This window comes from Lingula anatina, chromosome 3 (assembly GCF_051362555.1).
Source record: "Lingula anatina isolate TDL-2025a chromosome 3, LinAna3.0, whole genome shotgun sequence".
NCBI lineage: Eukaryota > Metazoa > Brachiopoda > Lingulata > Lingulida > Lingulidae > Lingula > Lingula anatina.
In genome coordinates, this window is record NC_141769.1 from 8,888,410 (window position 1) to 8,911,065 (window position 22,656).

The 22,656-nt window shown below is 37.1% G+C and overlaps 1 protein-coding gene and 1 long non-coding RNA gene across 2 annotated transcripts; one reads left to right on the plus strand and one right to left on the minus strand.

Moving 5' to 3' along the window:
• Nucleotides 1–5,106: 5,106 nt before the first annotated feature.
• Nucleotides 5,107–10,294, plus strand: LOC147762873 (uncharacterized). Its single transcript, XM_087009483.1, has 4 exons — nucleotides 5,107–5,222; nucleotides 6,484–6,606; nucleotides 7,200–7,325; nucleotides 8,686–10,294. Exons 2-4 carry the CDS (start codon nucleotides 6,498–6,500, stop codon nucleotides 8,940–8,942), a joined length of 492 nt encoding a protein of 163 aa, XP_086865609.1. The 5' UTR covers nucleotides 5,107–5,222; nucleotides 6,484–6,497; the 3' UTR covers nucleotides 8,943–10,294.
• A 10,348-nt stretch (nucleotides 10,295–20,642) lies between these two features.
• On the minus strand, nucleotides 20,643–22,216 carry LOC147762874 (uncharacterized). Its single transcript, XR_015333333.1, has 3 exons — nucleotides 21,887–22,216; nucleotides 21,399–21,551; nucleotides 20,643–21,181 (listed from the first exon to the last, which is right to left on the minus strand). It is a non-coding gene; the product is annotated as an uncharacterized LOC147762874 (long non-coding RNA).
• Nucleotides 22,217–22,656: the final 440 nt, after the last annotated feature.

Here is a 22,656-nt window from a genome sequence, read left to right on the forward strand (position 1 = left end):
TTAATTATGCTTTTGCAACATGAAATTATCATTAACTTTGCCGGTTCACGTGTACACAGTAGGCCCTACCTTGCTATCAGTGCTGCTCTTTTCTCCCCAACTCGCCACTGACAGGCTAACCACATCGTTTGAAAACAACGTTGGTATGCTCCTTTACTTTCGGTGTTGGCAGTTTCGCCCCGGGGACATCGTCTTCGGTTAAAAACAACGTATCGTTTTCACCCATCTTTGCATTGCTCCTGTACAAAATGTCCGCTTGCTGCCCCCCCAAGGGAAAAATCGTAGCACGTGGGTAGTTACGCAAGACCAGTGACGTATAACGCGCGCAAGGTTATTGTGACCCTCCTGTGGGGTCTGGGATGGCATTTCTCCATCGGAGTCAACTTGACTCCAATTGGGGGTTATTTTAGGCACCACTGCTGGACTCCAAGTTTGGAGTCACTTGGACTCCGATTTTATTCTCAGTGAACGGTTGTAGATGGATGTGTGATCAGAATTCGATCTTAAGAAATAATCAGATAATGTCGTGTGTAATTTTTGAAAATTTTTCGAAATAGCATAATGTATAATACTGGGGGTATACTGTGCAATTAGCTTCAGTACAAAGCACCTTTGAAACATGCGAAATTTTCAGTTGATAGATTGATGCATCAGAATATAAGACATAAATAATAAAGCTGTGCAGTTATCCCAGTTATATAATTTTACCTACAAGTATTTATAGTAATACATGCCTAACGATCTTATGTGACCGTGGCAATGTGCTCTTTATTTTGTTTAATAGATATTTTTTTGATGAAATGCGAGTACTTACTCTCTGCACGTGTCTCACACGTAGTCCTCAAGACCGCACACTACTGGTGTTTGTTTAAGAGAAGTTGTGTCCATTAGTGCCAACTAAAGGACATTTGTCTGGTTTTTAATGTTAAAGCAATAGCAAGCGTAATTTCAGTGACAGCTGAAAGAGCACAAAGCACGGGATGTACTAGAAAGTGTCCTCTTTTAATAAAAAAAGGACTATGGTACATGTAGTTATCGCCACGGTTGGACTATAAGCGGAAAACTAAATCAATACAGCTAAATCAATACAGCTTAAGGCGTAGATTAATTTATAACTTTTTGCCTATGTAGGGCATATTTAATAATTTGTCAGTTCGGGGAACGGGTTCTCACTTGTCAAAACGGCATATTTTGGTTGACATTCCTTGTTCTTATTTCAGATAAAACGCGAAGTCTGTAACTTGAGAATGCTTGGTGTTGCTTCCATACTCAAGAAATGTGAGCTACAAATGATTTTGATTTCTTTTGTTTTCACAGATATGAGGTGAGTGTTAGAAAAGGGCTGATTAAGTTTCGTTATTTGTTTGACATTAAATTTCCATTTCACTGCCTTCTAAATCCAATATCATGGAGCAGCATTTAATGTATTTTTACTCAAAACAGTGACGTAAAGATAAAGTTTTGGAATCGACATTTACCATAATTAGATACGACCTTATGATGCTTCTAAAGACCAGTTAGTATACCCTGTACATAAACTTTTATCGTTCCTAATCATTGAAAAGAAGCATGATTATACAAGCCGTCTTTTATGTCTTTTTTAAACACCTTTACAGACTTAAACTGATATCAGGCTTATATTGGATAAAAGTGTTTTGATCTTGTATTTTTATAATTATTTCAGCTTCGGTTTGACAGAGTCTTATCAGTGTTCACAGACCTGTTATAGCCAGCAACGTTATACTACAAGTTGTGGGTTTCTTGGTGTGAGCAGATGTACAAGATATAGGCAAGAGCATTTAAAACAATTACCGCCCACCTGGCGAAGCTATAGAATAAAATTCCGGAGTAACAAAAAGAAAGAGCATTTAGAATTTGCTTGTTTTAACAATTAAAATTTAATTAAAAAATTAAAATAAAGAACCAAAGTACATTTGTTGTTGTTGTTGTTTTTTAAGTGAGTAAAACCCGTGGTATTGCTATTTTCAGACAAATTTCAAACGTCTGCTACCACTCCTGCTTTAGATGCGCCGCGGGGTGGACTGGAAACAACTGTAATACACGTGAGTCTGGCATGTGAAGAATGCATGGAATGTGTAGAAAGAGTTAAAAAAATATGGTACATGTATGCCACGAATATATATTTAAGAATAGTAAGAATAGGCTGAAACCAGCTGCATTTCAATGATATGCCTTATAAATTTGGCACTTATTTTCCTAATTCTAGCCATTTGCTCCAGTTGCCCTAACGGAGGGACTTGTACACTACCAAACTATTGTTCGTGCGTCACCGGATACGTGTCACCAAACTGCGTTGGTAAGCATGTATACGTAAAAGAATAAATTGGCAACTAGTTCTACAGCCAGAATTTTTATAATTACAACACGTTTGCATCAAACGAAAATATTTACATTTGTGATTTTAAATATTTTTTAAAGTGATAAATGACCGGATTTGGACATAAAAGTGCAAAAAGAATATATATTTTCGTGTATCACTATCAATCATATAGATCTTTGCAATTTACATTTGATAAACACAATGTCAGATTTTGTGAGTATTTACTCAAGGCAGTATTTTTAGTCATTATTTGTGTGCATTAAAAGGCATAGGTAATATTACAATCGTCGATAATAGTATGTAGAAGTGTCACTAATACATACAAGTGCATGTATCATTTAACGGGAATATAATTTAATATTATCCTATTTCAATAACTCGAACTTTGTTATGAATCACCCAAATTCCGAAGGGTGATAAATGTGGATAAGCATACGTCAACTAGTATTTGCAAGCACCAAAATTTGACACACCTTGAAGATAAAATATTGGAATACAAGATGTGTTTGAAATTAGGAAAACATAACAGAATATCATAGTCAAAACTTACAGTGTAGGAAAGTCTTGCAATGTTACATTTTGGTCCTTGCAGACAACAACGAATGTGCCAGTAACAATGGCGGATGTGACCAAACATGCCACAATACTCATGGCTCGTACTACTGTAGTTGTAGAAGTGGGTACACACTGGTCAACGGACATCAATGCCAAGGTAGGTATGTGGAAGGACTGCAGTCGTGACAGAATTGTACTTATACAATTTTCCCATTTCTGTACCAATTCTATTAGAAAATATAAGCTGGTATCTTGTATAAGCTATAGGATACTTACGAAAAAAATGAGTAAGTTTGTCTTCATCTTCGAACAAATGATAATAATATTATAAATTGTGTCATCAGTAAAATGTTTATTATTTTGGAAACAACTTTGAAACAACCTTTTCTCATTTCATTTTTTTCAACTTTCATGATATTTAATATATTAGGATTCCACAAGATCTTTTTTGCAACACTATAAAAACTATTTATTTATATACCCGCATACAGTTGCACGTAGCGTGTATCACATTATAATATCAAGTAAAATATTGTGATGACGTCATTCCAGACAATATTGAATGTAACAGTAACAATGGTGGATGTGACCAAACATGCCACAATACTCATGGCTCGTACTACTGTAGTTGTAGAAGTGGGTACACACTGGTCAACGGACATCAATGCCAAGGTAGGTATGTGGAAGGACTGCAGTCGTGACAGAATTGTACTTATACAATTTTCCCATTTCTGTACCAATTCTATTAGAAAATATAAGCTGGTATCTTGTATAAGCTATAGGATACTTACGAAAAAAATGAGTAAGTTTGTCTTCATCTTCGAACAAATGATAATAATATTATAAATTGTGTCATCAGTAAAATGTTTATTATTTTGGAAACAACTTTGAAACAACCTTTTCTCATTTCATTTTTTTCAACTTTCATGATATTTAATATATTAGGATTCCACAAGATCTTTTTTGCAACACTATAAAAACTATTTATTTATATACCCGCATACAGTTGCACGTAGCGTGTATCACATTATAATATCAAGTAAAATATTGTGATGACGTCATTCCAGACAATATTGAATGTAACAGTAACAATGGCGGATGTGACCAAACATGCCACAATACTCATGGCTCGTACTACTGTAGTTGTAGAAGTGGGTACACACTGGTCAACGGACATCAATGCCAAGGTAGGTATGTGGAAGGACTGCAGTCGTGACGTCATGACCATAGCAGTATGACGTCACAGGATAAGTGGAAGATCTGCTTTATACCGACATTGCAATTGATAGAATTGTACTTATACCATTTCCCCATTTATGTACCAATTTTATTAGAAAATATAAGCTGGTATCTTGTATAAGCTATAGGATACTTACGAAAAAAATGAGTAAGTTTTGTCTTCATCTTCGAACAAATCATAATAATAATATTATAAATTGTGTCATCAGTAAAATGTTTATTATTTTGGAAACAACTTTGAAACAACCTTTTCTCATTTCATTTTTTTTTCAACTTTCATGTTTAATATATTAGGATTCCACAAGATCTTTTATGCAACACTATAAAAACTTTATTTATATACCTGCAAACAGTTGCACATAGCATGTATCACATTATAATATCAAGTAAAATATGGCGATGACGTCATTCCAGACAATATTGAATGTAACAGTAACAATGGCGGATGTGACCAAACATGCCACAATACTCATGGCTCGTACTACTGTAGTTGTAGAAGTGGATACACACTGGTCAACGGACATCAGTGCCAAGGTATGTTAATGTTCTTATTTTCATCATCTCAATACACATAGCTTTGTTTTCAACATATTTAACTATTTAATGTACATATGTGAATCTAATAGTGATACTTATGTAGTGAGATTCACAAATAATAACAAAGCAGCATGTTTAAAGCCTAGTAATTTATACAATCATAACTAACCTTTACTTTTGAGCATTACCTAACCAGATTTTTTACTTATGAAGGTGATATTTATTATTTATCAAATTTTTGGTTTCTCTCCCACGTATCGATATTTAAAAATTATTGATTTATGCTTTGTTTGGAGGTATTTACCTTATACTGATTTATACACATTACACTGTACAATGTACTTATGCTAATTTATATATAGAGAGAAAGGCATATATCTCATTTATATTAAAAGTAAATTAAGTTTAACTACACTTGATTTCCCTCCAGACGTTAACGAATGTTACAGTCTCAATGGCGGATGTGACCAAACATGCCACAATACTCATGGCTCGTACTACTGTAGTTGTAGAAGTGGATACACACTGGTCAACGGACATCAATGCCAAGGTATGGTGAAATATGAAGTGTCATTATTTTAGTATCTATAGAGCTCGGTCAATTGAAAACTTTTACATGTAAAAAGAACTAATGATTTTCATATTAATTTCTAGTACATCGGAATTGGAGGAAGATTTTCTTGGTTAGATTACTTTCAAGGAAATTTTATAATTTATCATTTCCTTATGACATTTGCAGTAAGATATTCATAAATATGCGTTTCTTTTGAGAGAGATTTGTGTCATGTTTCGCTTATTTATATAGGGTATGCCCGTGAAACTCAGAGTACCTGTAGAGATTTAGACATGTAACGGGTTTATTTAGTCATTTATTTATTTATTTTTAATTGTGTATAAATGCTCCGCAGAGTTGAGCTCTCAGAATACCGTACATACGATATATATGTAATCTTTTAAAAGTTATTACTCAATTAATTCTCAAAGGTAATTTTTTTTAAATCGACCCTCAGAGACAGGACCAATTGGTAAGGGTTTTCATCAGAATCTCTAATGCAGAGTACTTTATAAAGAGCTGCCATAGACATATTGGATCTAAAAATACCTTAATTTTCACTTCTTGTGGCATTTTTGGCTTACAGTCCGTATATTTCCCGTTGAATCGTTTTCTGACGATATCAAAATTTTAAACTTCACATTGGGTCATCAGCATTCAAGGTATCGATTCCATTTTGCTGTTTGCGCTCTGAGTATTATCTTTACAAATAGACAAGCATGATGTTGGCTTGGAAGCAGAAATAAACGCCCGTATCTGAAGTCAATTTTAAAATGCGTTTGTGTTAAAAACAACAATTAACGCTGATGCGCACTCTTAATTGAATCAAACAGTATTGATTTATTTGCCTTTCACGGGTAATTGTGTAGATATTATCAAAATTCACTGCACATCCGGGTTGTTGTTTGAACTTCTAAAGGCTCACAGTTAAATTGATATTTCCCGTAGTCTAAAATAATGGCTTAATTGTAGTATCTAGACAAAAGAGAGCAGCTAATGTAGCAGTAAGTGCATTTTGTAAAAAATGGGCATTTGTCGCGGTCTTCTAGGTCAGGAAAGTATCACATTCATAGTTTAATATAAAAAATTCCTCATACGCAGAAACACGTCATCCTTTCCATTAAAACATATACCAGTCAAACTTGAACATTGCAATGAGATATCCAAATTTACATTTTCTCATAAAGCATTTCATGTAGTGTCTAGCATACGAATTCTGATGGCTGTATATATCTACGTCTCTCTCTTTCTTTTTAAGACATAAACGAGTGCATGGTGTCGCCTGGTGTCTGCGAGCATTTTTGTCATAACAGCAATGGCGGATACTCCTGCAGCTGCCAAACTGGATATCAAGCTGCTGGAGACGGGCATGCCTGTTTAGGTATAGGGGAGGGTATAGTTATTGATAAAAGTTGATATTTATTGTGGATCTGTAATAAAAGGGGAAATTTATTGCACCTGGAAGACTTAAGTTTTAATGTATTTATAACGCATGTATTCACCCCTTTTTGCACCATATATTTCTGGACTTGTGCACGTATGTACACACGTAAGTCATTCATACAAAAAAAAAAAAAAAAAAAAAAATTGTGCATCGCGGAACATGCAGTAACAAAGGCAGTTAGATGTGGTTTACAGTTCTATAAAAGGAGTACTGAAAGTGATTGATCCCTATCGATTTTGCACAAAGTACATGCTGCCACTGCATCCTTTTTAACTGGCTTAAAAACCAATACTACTGTTCTAAATGCGGTCATTACAACTATCTCTACAGTAAAGAAAGATGAAAAATATTTCACATGGAAGTTCTGCTTATGCACTAAATTATTCTTTAGAGGAAACAAGTTGCATTCTAGGAGGTATATATTCTGATCTTTGTGCTAGTTTTCATATACTGCTTAGGTTTCATATTCTGTTAACTTTATTATGACTGACATGTTGGAAATAACAAAATTTGATTTCAATTCCTCTTAGATATAGACGAATGCCTCACGAACAATGGCGGCTGTAACCAAACTTGCTTGAATCAGAGAGGCTCCTATATTTGCACGTGTCCAGTAAGGGCATACAAGCTTGCTGAAAATGAACATGATTGCATAAGTAAGTATTCTGTTGGCCAATCTTAGCCATATGCACATCAAGGTTACTTAGTCCCATTCTTGCCATTTTCATAGGGAGCGTTCAGATAAACCCATCGTCCTAGCTGGATCGGTCCAACTCTGCAGCAGATTCTCCCTCAGTGCAATCACTGGAATCGGCTTAAATGTCCGACAAGCCTTCTCCAGCTGCTAGTGCGTAATTAAGTCGAACGCACACAAAACTTTATTACTCAATAGTCATTTAGGAAGCGTCAGACAATTTAGCTGATTACACGGAAGTAATTAAGCGAGAATCCCCTGCAGAGTTGGATCGATACAGCTGCTACGATGTTTGACAATTCCATGGGGATGGGGGCTGGGTCAAAGGGAAGAGTTCTCAGGTCCGTAGCCGGAGGAGGGGAGGGAGGTTCGGGGGGTTCGAAAGAACCCCCCTCTGGGTGAAATTTAATGAAGGTACTTGAAAGTTTCATGGTTAAAGGTCCACTTTTTTAGAAAAAGAACCCCCCTTTTGAAATTTCTGGTTACGGGCTTGTTTCTTCATGTTAAATTAGCTCTATCTGTGTGTCAACACACTCCCAGAAACTCTCACTCCTCTCGCACCGTGCCCTAGCTGCTTTCTCTATCCTTTTTACGGTGAAGCTGGCTTCTCGTTCCGCCATAAGGTGCGTTAAGTGACCAACGATTGTGCGATGTAATTAGTTATTCTTCAGTGCATTTCTGAAATGCAGTTGTCAAAGTTTTCCATCCTGTCACGGAATTATTATCAGGTAACACATTTCCATAGAAAGTACATGAATTGATTGCCACGTATTGTGTTTTGAACGCGTTTTAAACAAAGCGTAATTGACGTTGGATTATAATTTCTAACATCGATGTTGTTCATGCATCTTGTGGTATAATTAAAAAGATAATCCACAAATTTATTGTACAAATTGCGTTGGGTTTTCCTGAGACAAAAACTGGGCTGTTGGTTATTTTGTGATGCATACTCAATCCACCTCCCCATATTGTTTAAGAAAGGAAATATTTCGTTCATGTTGCAATCGATGACAGTGCCGACCAAAGATAATGCTGTCGATAAAATAAACGTACAATCATCGTAACACTTTACTTAGAGTTCTATTTTATAAGGCCATGAACAAAGAGGACCAAACTGAATGTCGCCTGTGAGTCACCGAATGTACTGTATCCGGAATTTTCACACCAAATCAAATTTTCCAACAATAAGCAATCTCCCCCCTGATCACGAATTAATGCTTGAATCATGGATACGATATTTTATATAATTTATGATCCGAATGAATACATGATAGCATATTTATATACACATGTATGTGAAATTGATCATTTCTCCATTTCAGGAACCTACCAAATAGAGCGCAAATACAGCATACTTGGAAAAAACAAACGAATCAACGGCTACAGCATTTATTCAAAGATGGCACGCAGCCGCTTGGATTGTGCCACCGCGTGTATACGAGAATCCCGCTGTCGGTCCTTCAACGTGGAAATCCCAGAAGGCCAGTCAAGTGGCTACCGTTGTGAACTCAATACATATCTGCCTGCCGTCAATGAATTAGAAAACCAGGAATCTTTTGAAATATATGCTGTACCGTGAAATACTCTTTACACTTCCACTGCACGATTTGTATTGTGACTACATATATTTCACGCTGTATAAGATACACACTGTTGGTCTAACAGGACAATGTAACAGGACAATGTAAAACATTTTAACAATGCAAAATATGTGATAGATACAATACGAGTCGCCGAGCTGTACGTGAAATATTACGAGTGTATTGGCGAGTCGCAGGCGAGACAATACACGAGTAATTTTCACGTACAGCTCGGCGACGAGTGTTGTATCTGGCTTAAACCACGGCCTGTGATTGGCTACTACACTAGTAGTGCAACAGACCGTGGGACGCACTCGTACATGACGTGCTTGAATGCCGAATACAGCACGGCCGAGTCTTTTGTTCTACGCGCTAGCCGTGGTTTAAAATTAAATTAGACGGATAAGACTTTCAAGAATTCTAGTTCGATAGACCACAACTTTTAACGACGCTTTAGGAACCATTCCCACACCCTATCGTACTAGCTGTGGATCGTTCTATCTCTAAGGGGATTCTCCCTAAATTGAAGCTGCTAGGGGGTAATTAATTAGCAGCTTCAGTAGGCGTGCCAGACATCTAAGCCGCTTAAGCTGAAAGCACTTTAACGAGAAACCCCTTGGAGATGGATCGATCCTGTTAGATAGATCTTAGTATGGGAACCCAGACGTTTGAGCCAAGTCCCAAGTCATAAGACATAGATTTTGAAGAATTGTCAAGGTAAACTAGCTGGTTTTATATGTCAAGTATTTAATTAACACTGTTCTGCTTATGAAAAGGCATTTTATTTGTGAGCACTATCATCATCCTATACAAAATGGGAGATAAACAGAAACAGTATTATCGTTGCATGACTGAATTTTCCGTTGATTGATAGTGCACATGTATCCCAAATCGACATAGAACTAAAATAAGACTGCAGTCACACAAGTAATACGATATTACCTAATATTACGTATTATAGTAGGTTCTTTGGTTTGAATAAGTTTGTAAGGGTGGATCACCGGTCTCCGCTTAATAGAAGCAGTATCCAACTCATATCGATGCAAACTGACTGAGGGTCCTCCGAAATTTAATCTCGCTTATATTGATTTTTACAAGAAAGCACCACCTTGGATTTTTACCCACTGACTGACAGGTCCCCAACACTACCTTTAATATGTACAAATCTTGTGGAAGTTGTAGTTCTCTGTTAAATAGACCTTCAGTTTCGTAACACTGGTCCCTAATCACAAAGGACACAATTATCTGATAGACTTAATTAATTTTTATATCCTCCATCTGTATGTATAGACACAGGTGTTTGATGTCAAAAGGTCCCTAAATGTATTTGATTATGCTACAAATATCATAAAATAATAAATACAATTTAATGAAATAGAAATGACCCATATTCTAGTTACAGTAATGAATTTTTTATCATGCATTTATACTTGACCGTCTCGTTTATATCTGTGTGGGGAAGGATCTATGCATATGGTTATATGCAGTTTAGATATTGGCCCAATATTACACCAGCTATATACCTGCCTGCATTATTATGAAATCACCTTTACGAAGTCCACAGCTAAATAGTTAAAAGTTCGTGTAAATTTCATTCCAAGATTGTCCACAGCCATTTAAAAACTTAGCATTTGGTGAAACATATTTTTCTCATATCACAACGAGCAATATATATCTTTTAATAGTCTAATCCTACTCCAAATTTATTTATTTTATATCAATGACCTTTCGAAGTCATTGCTTTCCAGTACTTTCTTGATATGAACCTGTTCGAAACAGTCAGTCCTCATTTTCATCAATGCCATTTTTGTTCGTGAATGAAATAGTGGCAAGCGGTGTCATACTAGTTGCTCCTGGGAGGTGGTCGTTCGCGGAGGTCGTTCGCCTTTTTGGATTAATTAACTTTATTGTCTCATTTCGAAACTCCGGGCTGCTGCAAACATATAGGGCGAAGTTAATACAGTGGTTCACTTTGCTCAGGAGCCAAAGCGAATCACGGACTCTTGAAGGAATAGGCACGTCGATTCTTATGATTCTAGTTAAAAAATCTATCACTCGCACTGGGCCCACGAGAACAAGGAAAGCTACAACATTGCACAGAAGCATACGATGAGTTTTTCTGTATTTGCCGCTAGAACTTCTTGTTGATATTGTTAGTTTCTTTTGCATTGTTGCCACTCTTTTCAGTTTAAGTGCGATGGCAATACACAGCACTAAAAGAACCAGCCAAGATCCAGTTGCTATACTGAATGTAGAATAATGATGTATTTGTTGAAATATATTCGACGTTTGATTGTAAATGCAGAGTCTACCTTTATAGTGCGGTTCAACAGTATGGGCGAGAAAGTACGCATTTCCTCCGAGAGTGAACATGGTAACGGCACCACACATCACTAACACGCGTTTCTGCGAAAACAACATCGGACCACGAAACGGAAAAAATACAACGCAGAAGCGTTCTAATGTCACCATAACAATGAATATGTACGACAAAAATAAAGCGCTATGTGCTACCCATGACTGTATGTCCGCATATGTGCATCTAGATCCCATGATGTTATTTACATAAACGGTATCGTACAGTGCGTAGTTTGTCGTCAGTTGGATCATAACGGAGAAATCAGCAAAAGCCAGGAACAGGAAAAACACAAAAGTTGACTTGCGCCTGAGTTTTTGGCTAGCTAAAATCACAGCAATGGTAAAAACATTTCCGAGAGATGATAGAACCGTTAGGACGTACACTGCTATCCTACTACAGAGTCCTAGATAGTTCCAGCACTCTGCCGACGTGATGTCAGCCATGTCGGTTGAAGTCTTGAGCGCTTTTTGAGAACTTTGTTTCTTAAAGCCAGCACCTAGGGAATCAGGCTGTTTTTGTATAGTTACATGCTTTGATATGGCCAGGAAGCCACAGGCAAAAAATGTCCCTTAAAATATCCATCTGTGATGTTGAAACCGAAAACTACAATTCATGCACTGTAACGTATTTCTGTTGAATAGTTTTATAAGCTGTCCTCAACATGTGTTTATCTCTGCGTTTCTTTACCTTTAACTAGGTTCCCCGCGCTTGTTTCTGGTGTCATTTGTGGAATTAATTGTCGCATCACATTAAAAATACACTTGGCGGGATTGCTGTTAGGTGTCAGGGTTTCTCGCTTTCCTCCGTCGCTATGAATATGTGTAAAACATAGGCCTCAGTGTCTCTTGTCGTTTTGTCCGCATGTGCGTATAAATGATTTACCAAGATGGATCGCCCGACATTAAAAAGATCCTTGTTTGATCTGAATACCGGTCCCTTTTCACATGATGAGCACATTTAATGGCCAAGCCAATGAAAATATACCTCTGTGCACGCTTCATTTAATGGATTACGTTTCCCGAATGAAAGTTGATACTGCATAGGTATTCAGGCAGCATTCCTTCATGCATCAACAACCTCAGAACATAAACCTAAAAATATTTAAAGTAACACCAAAATTATAATATTTTGTTGTATTTTTTTCGAGACACGCGAAGCGGAGTATTAATTCGCTGCTCTGTCCTGCTTGATTCGATTGTCCTTTTCTCCGCTTTTCAGCTCGCCTTATGGACATCGACGTTATAGCTGCAGAGTATTATCGTCCTCGTTATCATTAGAAAATTTATTGTAATATAGTTTTAAATCATCTTCATTGTTTTTTGTCGACATTTTGTAATCTTAATCGTAAAAAAAGAAAGTTAAATCAAAAATAAAAGAAGACAGTTTTGCCTCGACCGGTAATTCATGTTCATTCCCAGTTGTAAGCGCAGTAAGATATTTTAAGTATGTTCTACTCTTCTTAATTATCTAACAGAACACAATGAACGACATATGGTGAACAACAATTACCTGTGACATTTACTTGTGACTGTGTTAATTTTAGGCCACGTTAATAACCAGTATAGACAGCAAGCTCTAATGGTGGTTTATCTGCCGCAAACTGATGCCCAACGGAACCTGTCAAGACGCAAATTGTCTAAGTGCAGATTGCACAGTTCTTCGTGTTCGCGATGAGAGACGAATTTTGGGGTTTATCTGAAGGGTAATGCTTTAAAGCTTTGTGATGGAAATGTGTACACCAACACACACTGAAAGGTACATATAGAGGTAGAAAACCTCTATTTATCAATTGCTGTCTCGTTCGAGAGGAGCTAATTGGCATAATCCATCGCTATTGATCATTTGGCAATGCTGTCTTGGTGACATCCATCATAATAAGGGATGACAGCCATGTAGTGAAGGACTACCTCATAGCTCACAATGCATGTAGGCAGAGCATTATATAATTACTCGACTGTCTGTTCACATTTTAACATTACATATGTATTTTTCGTGGTTATCTATTTCTCTACAAGTGTATCTATTTTATTATTTATTTTTTTATAAGTGATTAAGCAGTGAATCTATCAATTTCCGACTATGACAGTTTAACATTTTTGCATAATTTCATTAAGCATATTTTTCTTCCATCACATCAAAGCCTTCTCTGCAAAATTTGATCATGAATTGCATTGTATTTATATAGAGTAATAATGCAGAAGGGTAGAAAATATTACCATGCAGGTAGTAGGCATGCATCGTATACATACTCAGTGGTAATAATTCAGTGGTCAGAATGAATGTGCAATTCATGTTAATAAATAAATGTAATATAAAACGCTGCATTGCCCCTGAAATCACACATGACATAGCGTTATTTCTTTCTCATAGGACTTATTAAAGCAAATGCTGGCACAGATATCAAACATTTGCCAACTATGCCTTGATTAAATGGGTAGTCTTTTCTCCCTAATATAGAGGCTAGGTTTTAGATATCAAACAAGTTTGGACTATTTACCAAGAAGAAAATTTGGAAGAATTAATACAACAATTAATTGTCATTATCATTTTAAAGTTTTTTAATACCAACAAAACAAGTCTATCGTCAGTCAGCAGTCTACATATTCATTGCTGTAGTTGTGCTCTATGAGATTGCGCCGGGTGTGCTCGTGTTTATTGCAGTATCTTCGATATCAGGAGACGGTCAGCTCAAGGGACGGCCAGCGATATCTGTCCAATAGCAAATACGTGTACGACAAATACTTATAAGATTGGGTGTAACCATAATTTCAATCAATACGCGAAACCCCGTGGAGAAGAGCCCACAAATAAACCGGTAGAATTGTTAAAATAGAAAATGATAAACCACGTTCAAGGGCACATTTTAAATGCAAATCAACACAAAATATCATTTACAGTAGATATCATAAGCGACTCATGAGGATGCATTTTGAGTGGGGTTCAGGGGTAAAGACGGGGTATAGCCAAGGTGCAGATATGAAGTGCATATTAAATGTAATATACGTCAAGAAGACGACTTGGGACATAATTCATTAACATAGCACGAGACTAACTGCTACAAACTAACGATAACAATAATAGCAAAAACAAAAATGAAAACAACAAAAACAATAATTATGATGATAATAATAATAAAATTAAATGACAAAAAATTTAGTGGATTTAGGCCAAAATGTAAGGCTAAATTAAAGCCTAGATTAGGCCACACTTTTTTAATTTTATGGATGACATCCTGCGCGCGCACCGATTTTCATCCGTTCTCCAAAAAAAAAAAAAAAAAAAAAAATCCCCCCCCCCCCCCCCCCAAGGAAGTCGGTTGTCGCAAACGTCGTTATTGAATTTGCCGGAAAATGCAATCGGCAATCCTCGGCTAATTCCGCAAGCTCCATGCTGTCATTGTCGACTGCGGAGACATCCGAGTAGTTCCGAGTGCGGAAAATGAGCTTTCTGCGCATGCGTATTATCACCACGTGGAAATATGGCCGCTTTGCCGTCAAATTCATCTCTAGCATTAATTTCAAAATACACGACAATTAAAGTCATAAAGAGAACGGGGGCCGTCGTTTTGGATTGGTTTGCCATTGATATTGGACATGGAGATATCACCTTTTTACAATTATACGAAAGGCTGGCCGCGGCCAGCGATCATTGCCCGGAAAATTTCAGTGACATTCTGTCCAAAGCAGCACATAGGCTTACCAGGGTTTTTTTTGTAGCGAAAAAAGGGTCGACAAGAGCGTCGTGGTATTTGGTGGACTGAAGGTCGGACAGGCCACCCAATAGTTGGCTGCTACGTGTGACTCGAAGTAGACAAAATGGCATCGACCGAAATTACTTTTTTTAGATTTGGTAGTAGGAAGCATAGGCCTATCTTTGCTTCATTTTTTAACAATTCTGTGAAGTGTTCACAATGCTTAAATTTTCTGAGAGTACAAATAAAGACACGCTGTTTATTTGTTATTTGTTTTATTGATTGCTATACCAACAGAATGCATGAAATAACCTTAAATAGATTTGGTAATATGCAGCATATATATATTCATGACTTTTTACCTTTCTACGAAGTAGGCCCTATTCACAATGCTTTAATATTTTGAGAGCATGGATAAAGACATGTTGTTAGTTTGATACGTGTTTCTGTGGTAAATTAGTGTTTCCAGCTGTGTACTGAAAACAGAACTTTTCTTAAGCAGTTTTTTTTTTTTTTTTGGACTGTTTTTTTTTTTTTTTTTCGCCCGCTCGCACCGATTTTGGGGTCCCCAGAGGATGTCATCCATAAAAATAAAAAAGTATGGCCTTACATTTGAAATGCGATGCCCATACGGTGCACGTACACTGCCCGTAACAGGGGCGGATCCAGAGCTATTTTCTGACAGTCTTCCGAATTCCCAGTGTCTTTGTTGATCCATCCTCCATTTTGACCGTCTTCCGACAGAAAAAAATTAGACACCCGTCAACGTAAACTTGAAAAAATCTGACCGTCTTCTGGAAGACCTAGAAGACGGCCCCAATCCGCCCCTGCGTAATACCCTTTCCGTACAGCGTCTGAGCGGAGGTAGACGGTGGCCGTGCGAAATCGTACGGAATAGTAATGGTTTAAGGCCATGTAATGTAGACAAACTCGGCGTAGCCCGTAGATGCTTACGATTTTTAAAAAAATCGTACGGACAATTTCACGGCGCCCTCTGTTAAATAGACCTTCAGTTTCGTGACACTGGTCCCTAATCACAAAGGACACAATTATCTGATAGACTTAATTAATTTTTATATCCTCCATCTGTATGTATAGACACAGGTGTTTGATGTCAAAAGGTCCCTAGATATATTTGATAATGCTACAAATATCATAAAATAATAAATACAATTTAACGAAATAGTAATGATTCCAGTTACAGTAATGATTTTTTATCATGCAATTATATTTGACCGTCTCGTTTATATCTGTGTGGGGAAGGATCTATGCATATGGTTATATGCAGTTTAGATATTGGCCCATTATTACACCCGTTATATACCTGCCTGCATTATTATGAAATCACCTTGACGAAGTCCACAGCTAAATAGTTAAAAGTTCGTGTAAATTTCATTCCAAGATTGTCCACAGCCATTTAAAAACTTAGCATTTGGTGCAACATATTTTTCTCATATCACAACGAGCAATCTATATCTTTTAATAGTCTAATCCTACTCCAAATTTATTTATTTTATATCAGTGACCTTTCGAAGACATTGCTTTCCAGTACTTTCTTGATATGAACCTGTTCGAAACAGTCAGTCCTCATTTTCATCAATGCCATTTTTGCTCGTAAAAGAAGTGGTGGCGAGCGGTGTCATTCTAGTTGCCCCTGGGTGGTTGCGGACCCCAAGTGGAGGTCGTTCGCGCCTTTTTGGATTAATTAACTTTATTGTCTCATTTCGAAACTCCGGGCTGCTGCAAACATATAGGGCGAAGTTAATACAGTGGTTCACTTTGCTTAGGAGCCAAAGCGAATCACGGACTCTTGAAGGAATAGGCACGTCGATTCTCACGATTCTAGTTAAAAAATCTATCACTCGCACTGGGCCCACGAGAACAAGGAAAGCTACAACATTGCACAGAAGCATACGATGAGTTTTTCTGTATTTGCCGCTAGAACTTCTTGTTGATATTGTTAGTTTTCTTTGCATTGTTGCCACTCTTTTCAGTTTAAGTGCGATGGCAATACACAGCACTAAAAGAACCAGCCAAGATCCAGTTGCTATACTGAATGTAGAATAATGATGTATTTGTTGAAATATATTCGACGTTTGATTATAAATGCAGAGTCTACCTTTATAGTGCGGTTCAACAGTATGGGCCAGAAGGTACGCATTTCCTCCAAGAATGAACGTTGTAACGGCACCACACATCACTAACACGCGTTTCTGCGAAAACAACATCGGACCACGAAACGGAAAAAATACAACGCAGAAGCGTTCTAATGTCACCATAACAATAAATATGTACGACAAAAATAAAGCGCTATGTGCTACCCATGACTGTATGTCCGCATATGTGCATCTAGATCCCATGATGTTATTTACATATACGATGTCGTATAGTGCGTAGTTTGTCGTCAGTTGGATCATAACGGAGAAATCAGCGATAGCCAGGAACAAGAAAAACACAAAAGTTGACTTGCGCCTGAGTTTTTGGCTAGCTAAAATCACAGCAATGGTGAAAACATTTCCGAGAGATGATAGAACCGTTAGGACGTACACTGCTATCCTACTACAGAGTCCTAGATAGTTCCAGCACTCTGCCGACGTGATGTCAGCCATGTCGGTTGAAGTCTTGAGCGCTTTTTGAGAACTTTGTTTCTTAAAGCCAGCACCTAGGGAATCAGGCTGTTTTTGTATAGTTACATGCTTTGATATGTCCAGGAAGCCACAGGCAAAAAATGTCCCTTAAAATATGCATCTGTGATGTTGAAACCGAAAACTACAATTCATACACTGTAACGTATTACTGTTGAATAGTTTTATAAGCTGTCCTCAACATGTGTTTATCTCTCCGTTTCTTTACCTTTAACTAGGTTCCCCGCGCTTGTTTCTGGTGTCATTTGTGGAATTAATTGTCGCATCACATTAAAAAATACACGTGGCGGGATTGCTGTTAGGTGTCAGTGTTTCTCGCTTTCCTCCGTCGCCATGAATATCTGTAAAACATAGGCCTCAGTGTCTCTTGTCGTTTTGTCCGCGCGTGCGTATAAATTATTTAGCAAGATGGATTGCCCGTCATTTAAGATCCTTGTTTGAGCTGAATACTGGTCCCGTTTCACATGATGAGCACATTTAAGGTCCAAACCAATGTAAAAATACCTCTGTAACACGCTACATTTATGGATTACGTTTCCCGAATGAAAGTTGATACTGCATAGGTATTCAGGCAGCATTCCTTCATGCATCAACAACCTCAGAACATAAACCTAAAAATATTTAAAGTAACACCAAAATTATAATATAATGTTGTATTTTTTTCGAGACACGCGAAGCGGAGTGTGAATTCGCCACTCTGTCCTGCTTGATTCGATTGTCCTTTTCTCCGCTTTTCAGCTCGCCTTATGGACATCGACGTTATAGCTGCAGAGTATTATCGTCCTCGTTATCATTAGAAAATTTATTGTAATATAGTTTTAAGTCATCTTCATTGTTTGTTGTCGACATTTTGTAATCTTAATCGTAAAAAAAGAAAATAAAAGAAGGCAGTTTTGCCTCGACCGGTAATTTATGTTCATTCACTGTTGTAAGTGCAGTGTTATAGTTTAAGTATGTTCTACTCTTCTTAATTATCTAACAGAACACAGTGAACGACATATGGTGAACAACAATTACGCGTGACATTTACTTGTGACTGTTACATTAATTTTAGGCCACGTTAATAGCCAGTAGAGACTTTATCTTGCACAGTTCTTAGTGTGCGTGATGAGAGACGAATTTTGGAGTTTATCTAAAGGGCAATGCTTTAAAGCTTTGTGATGGAAATGTGTACACCAACACACACTGAAAGGTACATATAGAGGTACAAAACCTCTAGATATCAATTACTTTTTCGTTCGAGAGGAGCTAATTGACATAATTAATCTCTATTGATCATATGGCAATGCTGTCTTGGTGACATCCACCATAATCAGGGATGACAGCCATGTAATGAAGGACGACCTCATAGCTCACAGCGCATGTAGGCAGAGGATCATATAATTACTCGACTGTCTGTTCACATTTTAACATTACATACAGTATGTATTTGCTCGTGGTTATCTATTTCTCTACAACTGTATCTATTTTATTATTTATTTTTTATAAGTGATTAAGCAGTGAATCTATCAATTTCCGACTATGACAGTTTAACATTTTTGCATAATTTCATTAAGCATATTTTTCTTCCATCGCATCAAAGCCTTAATTCTCTGCAAAATTTGATCATGAATTGTATTGTATTTATATAGAGTAATAATGCAGAATGGTAGAAAATATTACTATGCAGGTAGTAGGCATGCATCGTATACATACTCAGTGGTAATAATTCAGTGGTAAGAATGGATGTGCAATTCATGTTAATAAATAAATGTAATATAAAACGCTGCATTGCCCCTGAAATCACACATGACATAGCGCTATTTCTTTCTCATGGGACTTATTAAAGCAAATGTTGGCACAGATTCCAAACATTTGCCAGCTATGCCTTAATTAAATGGGTAGTCTTTTCTTCCTAATAGAGAGGCGAGGTTTTAGATATCAAACAAGTTTGGACTATTTACCAAGAAGAAAATTTGGAAGAATTAATACAACAATGGGGCTATACGCGGAGCCGTTTGTCCTAAAGAGGGCGCTGGGGTAATAGTGGTTATTGAAGATAGCCTCGTTTTCGCGTCCGTGTAGAAATGGCTTTAGAGTATGGGAAGCAAACGGTGGCGAAGTTAAAACTTCAACTAGTTGAAAGAGGAGCCTCCACAAGAGGAAAAAAAACAGGATTTGATAGAAAGGTTAGTGTCTTTACTTATAAATGTGTCAGTTGTATCACTAACATTGAAGGTTTCGCGCTCGAATCTTCCCGTAAGATATGGGGTTCTGTGTGAGCTCCCTATCAAAAGCCAGGTGTAAGCGGCGGCTAGTTCCGCACTACTTATATGCCTAATTTATTACTATATTTCAAGAAAATAATATTGTCATTGCATATTTCCATATCCCGAGAATATAATGGAGGTATTTATGTTTGAAATATGTTTATTGTAGGCACTCCTAGTTGATAAAGGACCGTTCGTTTCAGTAATCAAATTTCGTGTACCAGGTCCGACATTTAACACGACTTGTGTCAACACAAATTTGTAAGGGAGAAACAAGGCCTGATGCGTGTTTTATGTCAATGACAGTTGACATAACTAATTGTCGATAAGGTAGACAATCTAAACACTGTTTGCCAAGAATGTGAGCATCGTTTTGTTAGCATCATTGTTTTTTTCACTCCCTCATAACCTTGCATTGATGTTGGTAGGTCACAGAGAAGGAAGTGTCAGAACTTGAAAACAGAACTAGAGGCCAAAGTAAAAGTCGAGTGTGGCATGAAGAAAGATCATGGAGAATAACAGCATCGAGGTAGGTATGCAAACGAAAATAAGTTTGCTAGTTTTTTACTTGTTCAAATGTCTTGTATTAATGTCATGTCATAGCTTGAGCTACTATGTACCTGTAGTTGCATTATAGTACAGAAAAACAAGGTGTGAGATGATATATCATGGTTTGAAGGTCACAATTTAATGCTATGAATGTACAATTTCATTTTGCATTTGAAATACAAATTGAAAAGAACAGTAAAAAAACAATCATTAATTTGATTTTATTTTTTAGGTTTGGTGATATTTTGAACGCAACCGAAAGACGAGACAAGGTCAAATTATGCCATTCACTCTTGTTTACCCATGAAATCAATACTTCATATTTCTTAAATTTTACAGGCGTATAGTCATCAACAATGTCACGTTCTGGCTAAATGTTCATTTCACTGAGCTGGAAAAACAAAGTTGATCCATGTGCGTTTTATTTCTGACACCGTTGTTACCGATAGCTTGAAACGGTCAAAATGCATAATGGTAAAAAACATTGGTCCTCTGGTGGCAAACATTTGAAAGTCAAGCGGTGAACTGCTGGTCCAAGGCAATTGAAAAACAACATGAAGTGTTCAAAATGACTAAATCCAGTTAGATACTGGACAGCCTTTGCATTTTGCCGGTACAGCATGATGCTTTCTCTTGTGTCTGATGATCTAATGATATCACACTGGGAAGCTGTACTTTCTTTTTGGCTCTCACCAGGGCAGTCTTCATGTTTGTCTTCCACTGCTTCATCTGCTCGAGACTTAACCTATAGGATACAACAAAAAAAAAAAAAAAAATACATTATACTTCATGTATTAATTAACGCATAAAATCGGTGTAGATGACAGAAATAACGTAGATCTGACTGCCTCTTGTCCCCTTTAGTCCGTCTCTAGTATTTTTAGTATTTACACAGATAATTATACAAATAAAAAGAAACATTTTATTTTTAAATCTGTTATTATATCATGCGTTATATTTACCTCCATGAATATAATCAGGAGCTGTTAGTAGGCCTACTGTCACCGGATCTGATACTTTGCAGCGTTTAGCTAGACGGCTGATGATAGTACGTCTTTCACTTGATTAAATGGACATATATGCTATCGTTCCTGGCTTCAGTCTTTTTCTCTCATCTGCAAAAGGAGTGCACATAACGATTATTAATACAATAAAAATCAAGTTGTCTTAATTTGAAAACGTGGCCTTTAAAAAAACTCATGGATTATCATATAAAAACGAAAAAATAATTGTATTGGCTGGTCGGGGTTGACCCGGGCTCGGTAGCTTAGTCGGTAGAGTGTTTTCTCCCCCGAAATCGCTACATAATGTTAGGTGAAGAATGCCTTAAAATTAACATTCTAAGCACGTTACACGATATAATTACTTAAACATCGATAACAAACACCTAATGAATAAGTTGACAAACTCATTATTAATACTAAAAGCGACAACAGCAAGTACAACTTACGTAGAAGTGTAATCTTCCTCACGAAAGTGGAGGAAACAGACTTTGTCATGTGCCTTTGGTTTCCATAGTGTTTTTGATGTAGAATCAACCCTCCTGATGGCAGCTCTCCCCTGGTAACTTTGCTTTGTGTCTTTCGGAAAGAATGACCTCCTGTTGACGATGTACATTCCAGAACACAACAGTATCCTGGCATTATTTAGAGCGATATTTACAGCGTCAGATTAAAAATGAAACTGCAAACACATGAGAAAGTACGCGCATGCGCAAAAGTACCCCAACTAAAACACGCGCGCCACCCAGTGGTGAAAAAAACTGATAGCCCCATTAATTGTCATTATCATTTTACAGTTTTTTTTTAATACCAGCAACGCAGAAACAAGACTAGCGTCAGTCAGCAGTCTACATATTCATTGCTGTAGTTGTGCTCTATCAGATTGCGCCGGGTGTGCTACAATGTAGTGTTCATTGCAGTGGCTTCGATATATCAGGAGACGGTCAGCCCAAGGGACGGCCAGCGATATCTGTCCAATAGCAAATACGTATACAACAAATACTTATAAGACTGCTGGTCATCACAATTTCAATCAATACGTGAAACCCTCTGGAGAACAGCCCACAAATAAACCGGTAAAATTGTTAAAATAGAAAACGATAAACCACGTTCAAGGGAACTTCTTAAATGCAAATCAACACAAAATATCATTTACAGTAGATATCATAAGCGACTCATGAGAATGCGTTTTGGGTGGGGTTCAGGGGTAAAGACTGGG

Coding starts and splice junctions, on each gene's coding strand:
- LOC147762873 (XM_087009483.1), top strand. CDS start 6,498: ATGGTGTCGCCTGGTGTCTGCGAGCATTTTTGTCATAACAGCAATGGC. Junction 6,607..7,199: donor AGACGGGCATGCCTGTTTAG/GTATAGGGGAGG, acceptor AATTCCTCTTAG/ATATAGACGAATGCCTCACG. Junction 7,326..8,685: donor AAATGAACATGATTGCATAA/GTAAGTATTCTG, acceptor TCTCCATTTCAG/GAACCTACCAAATAGAGCGC.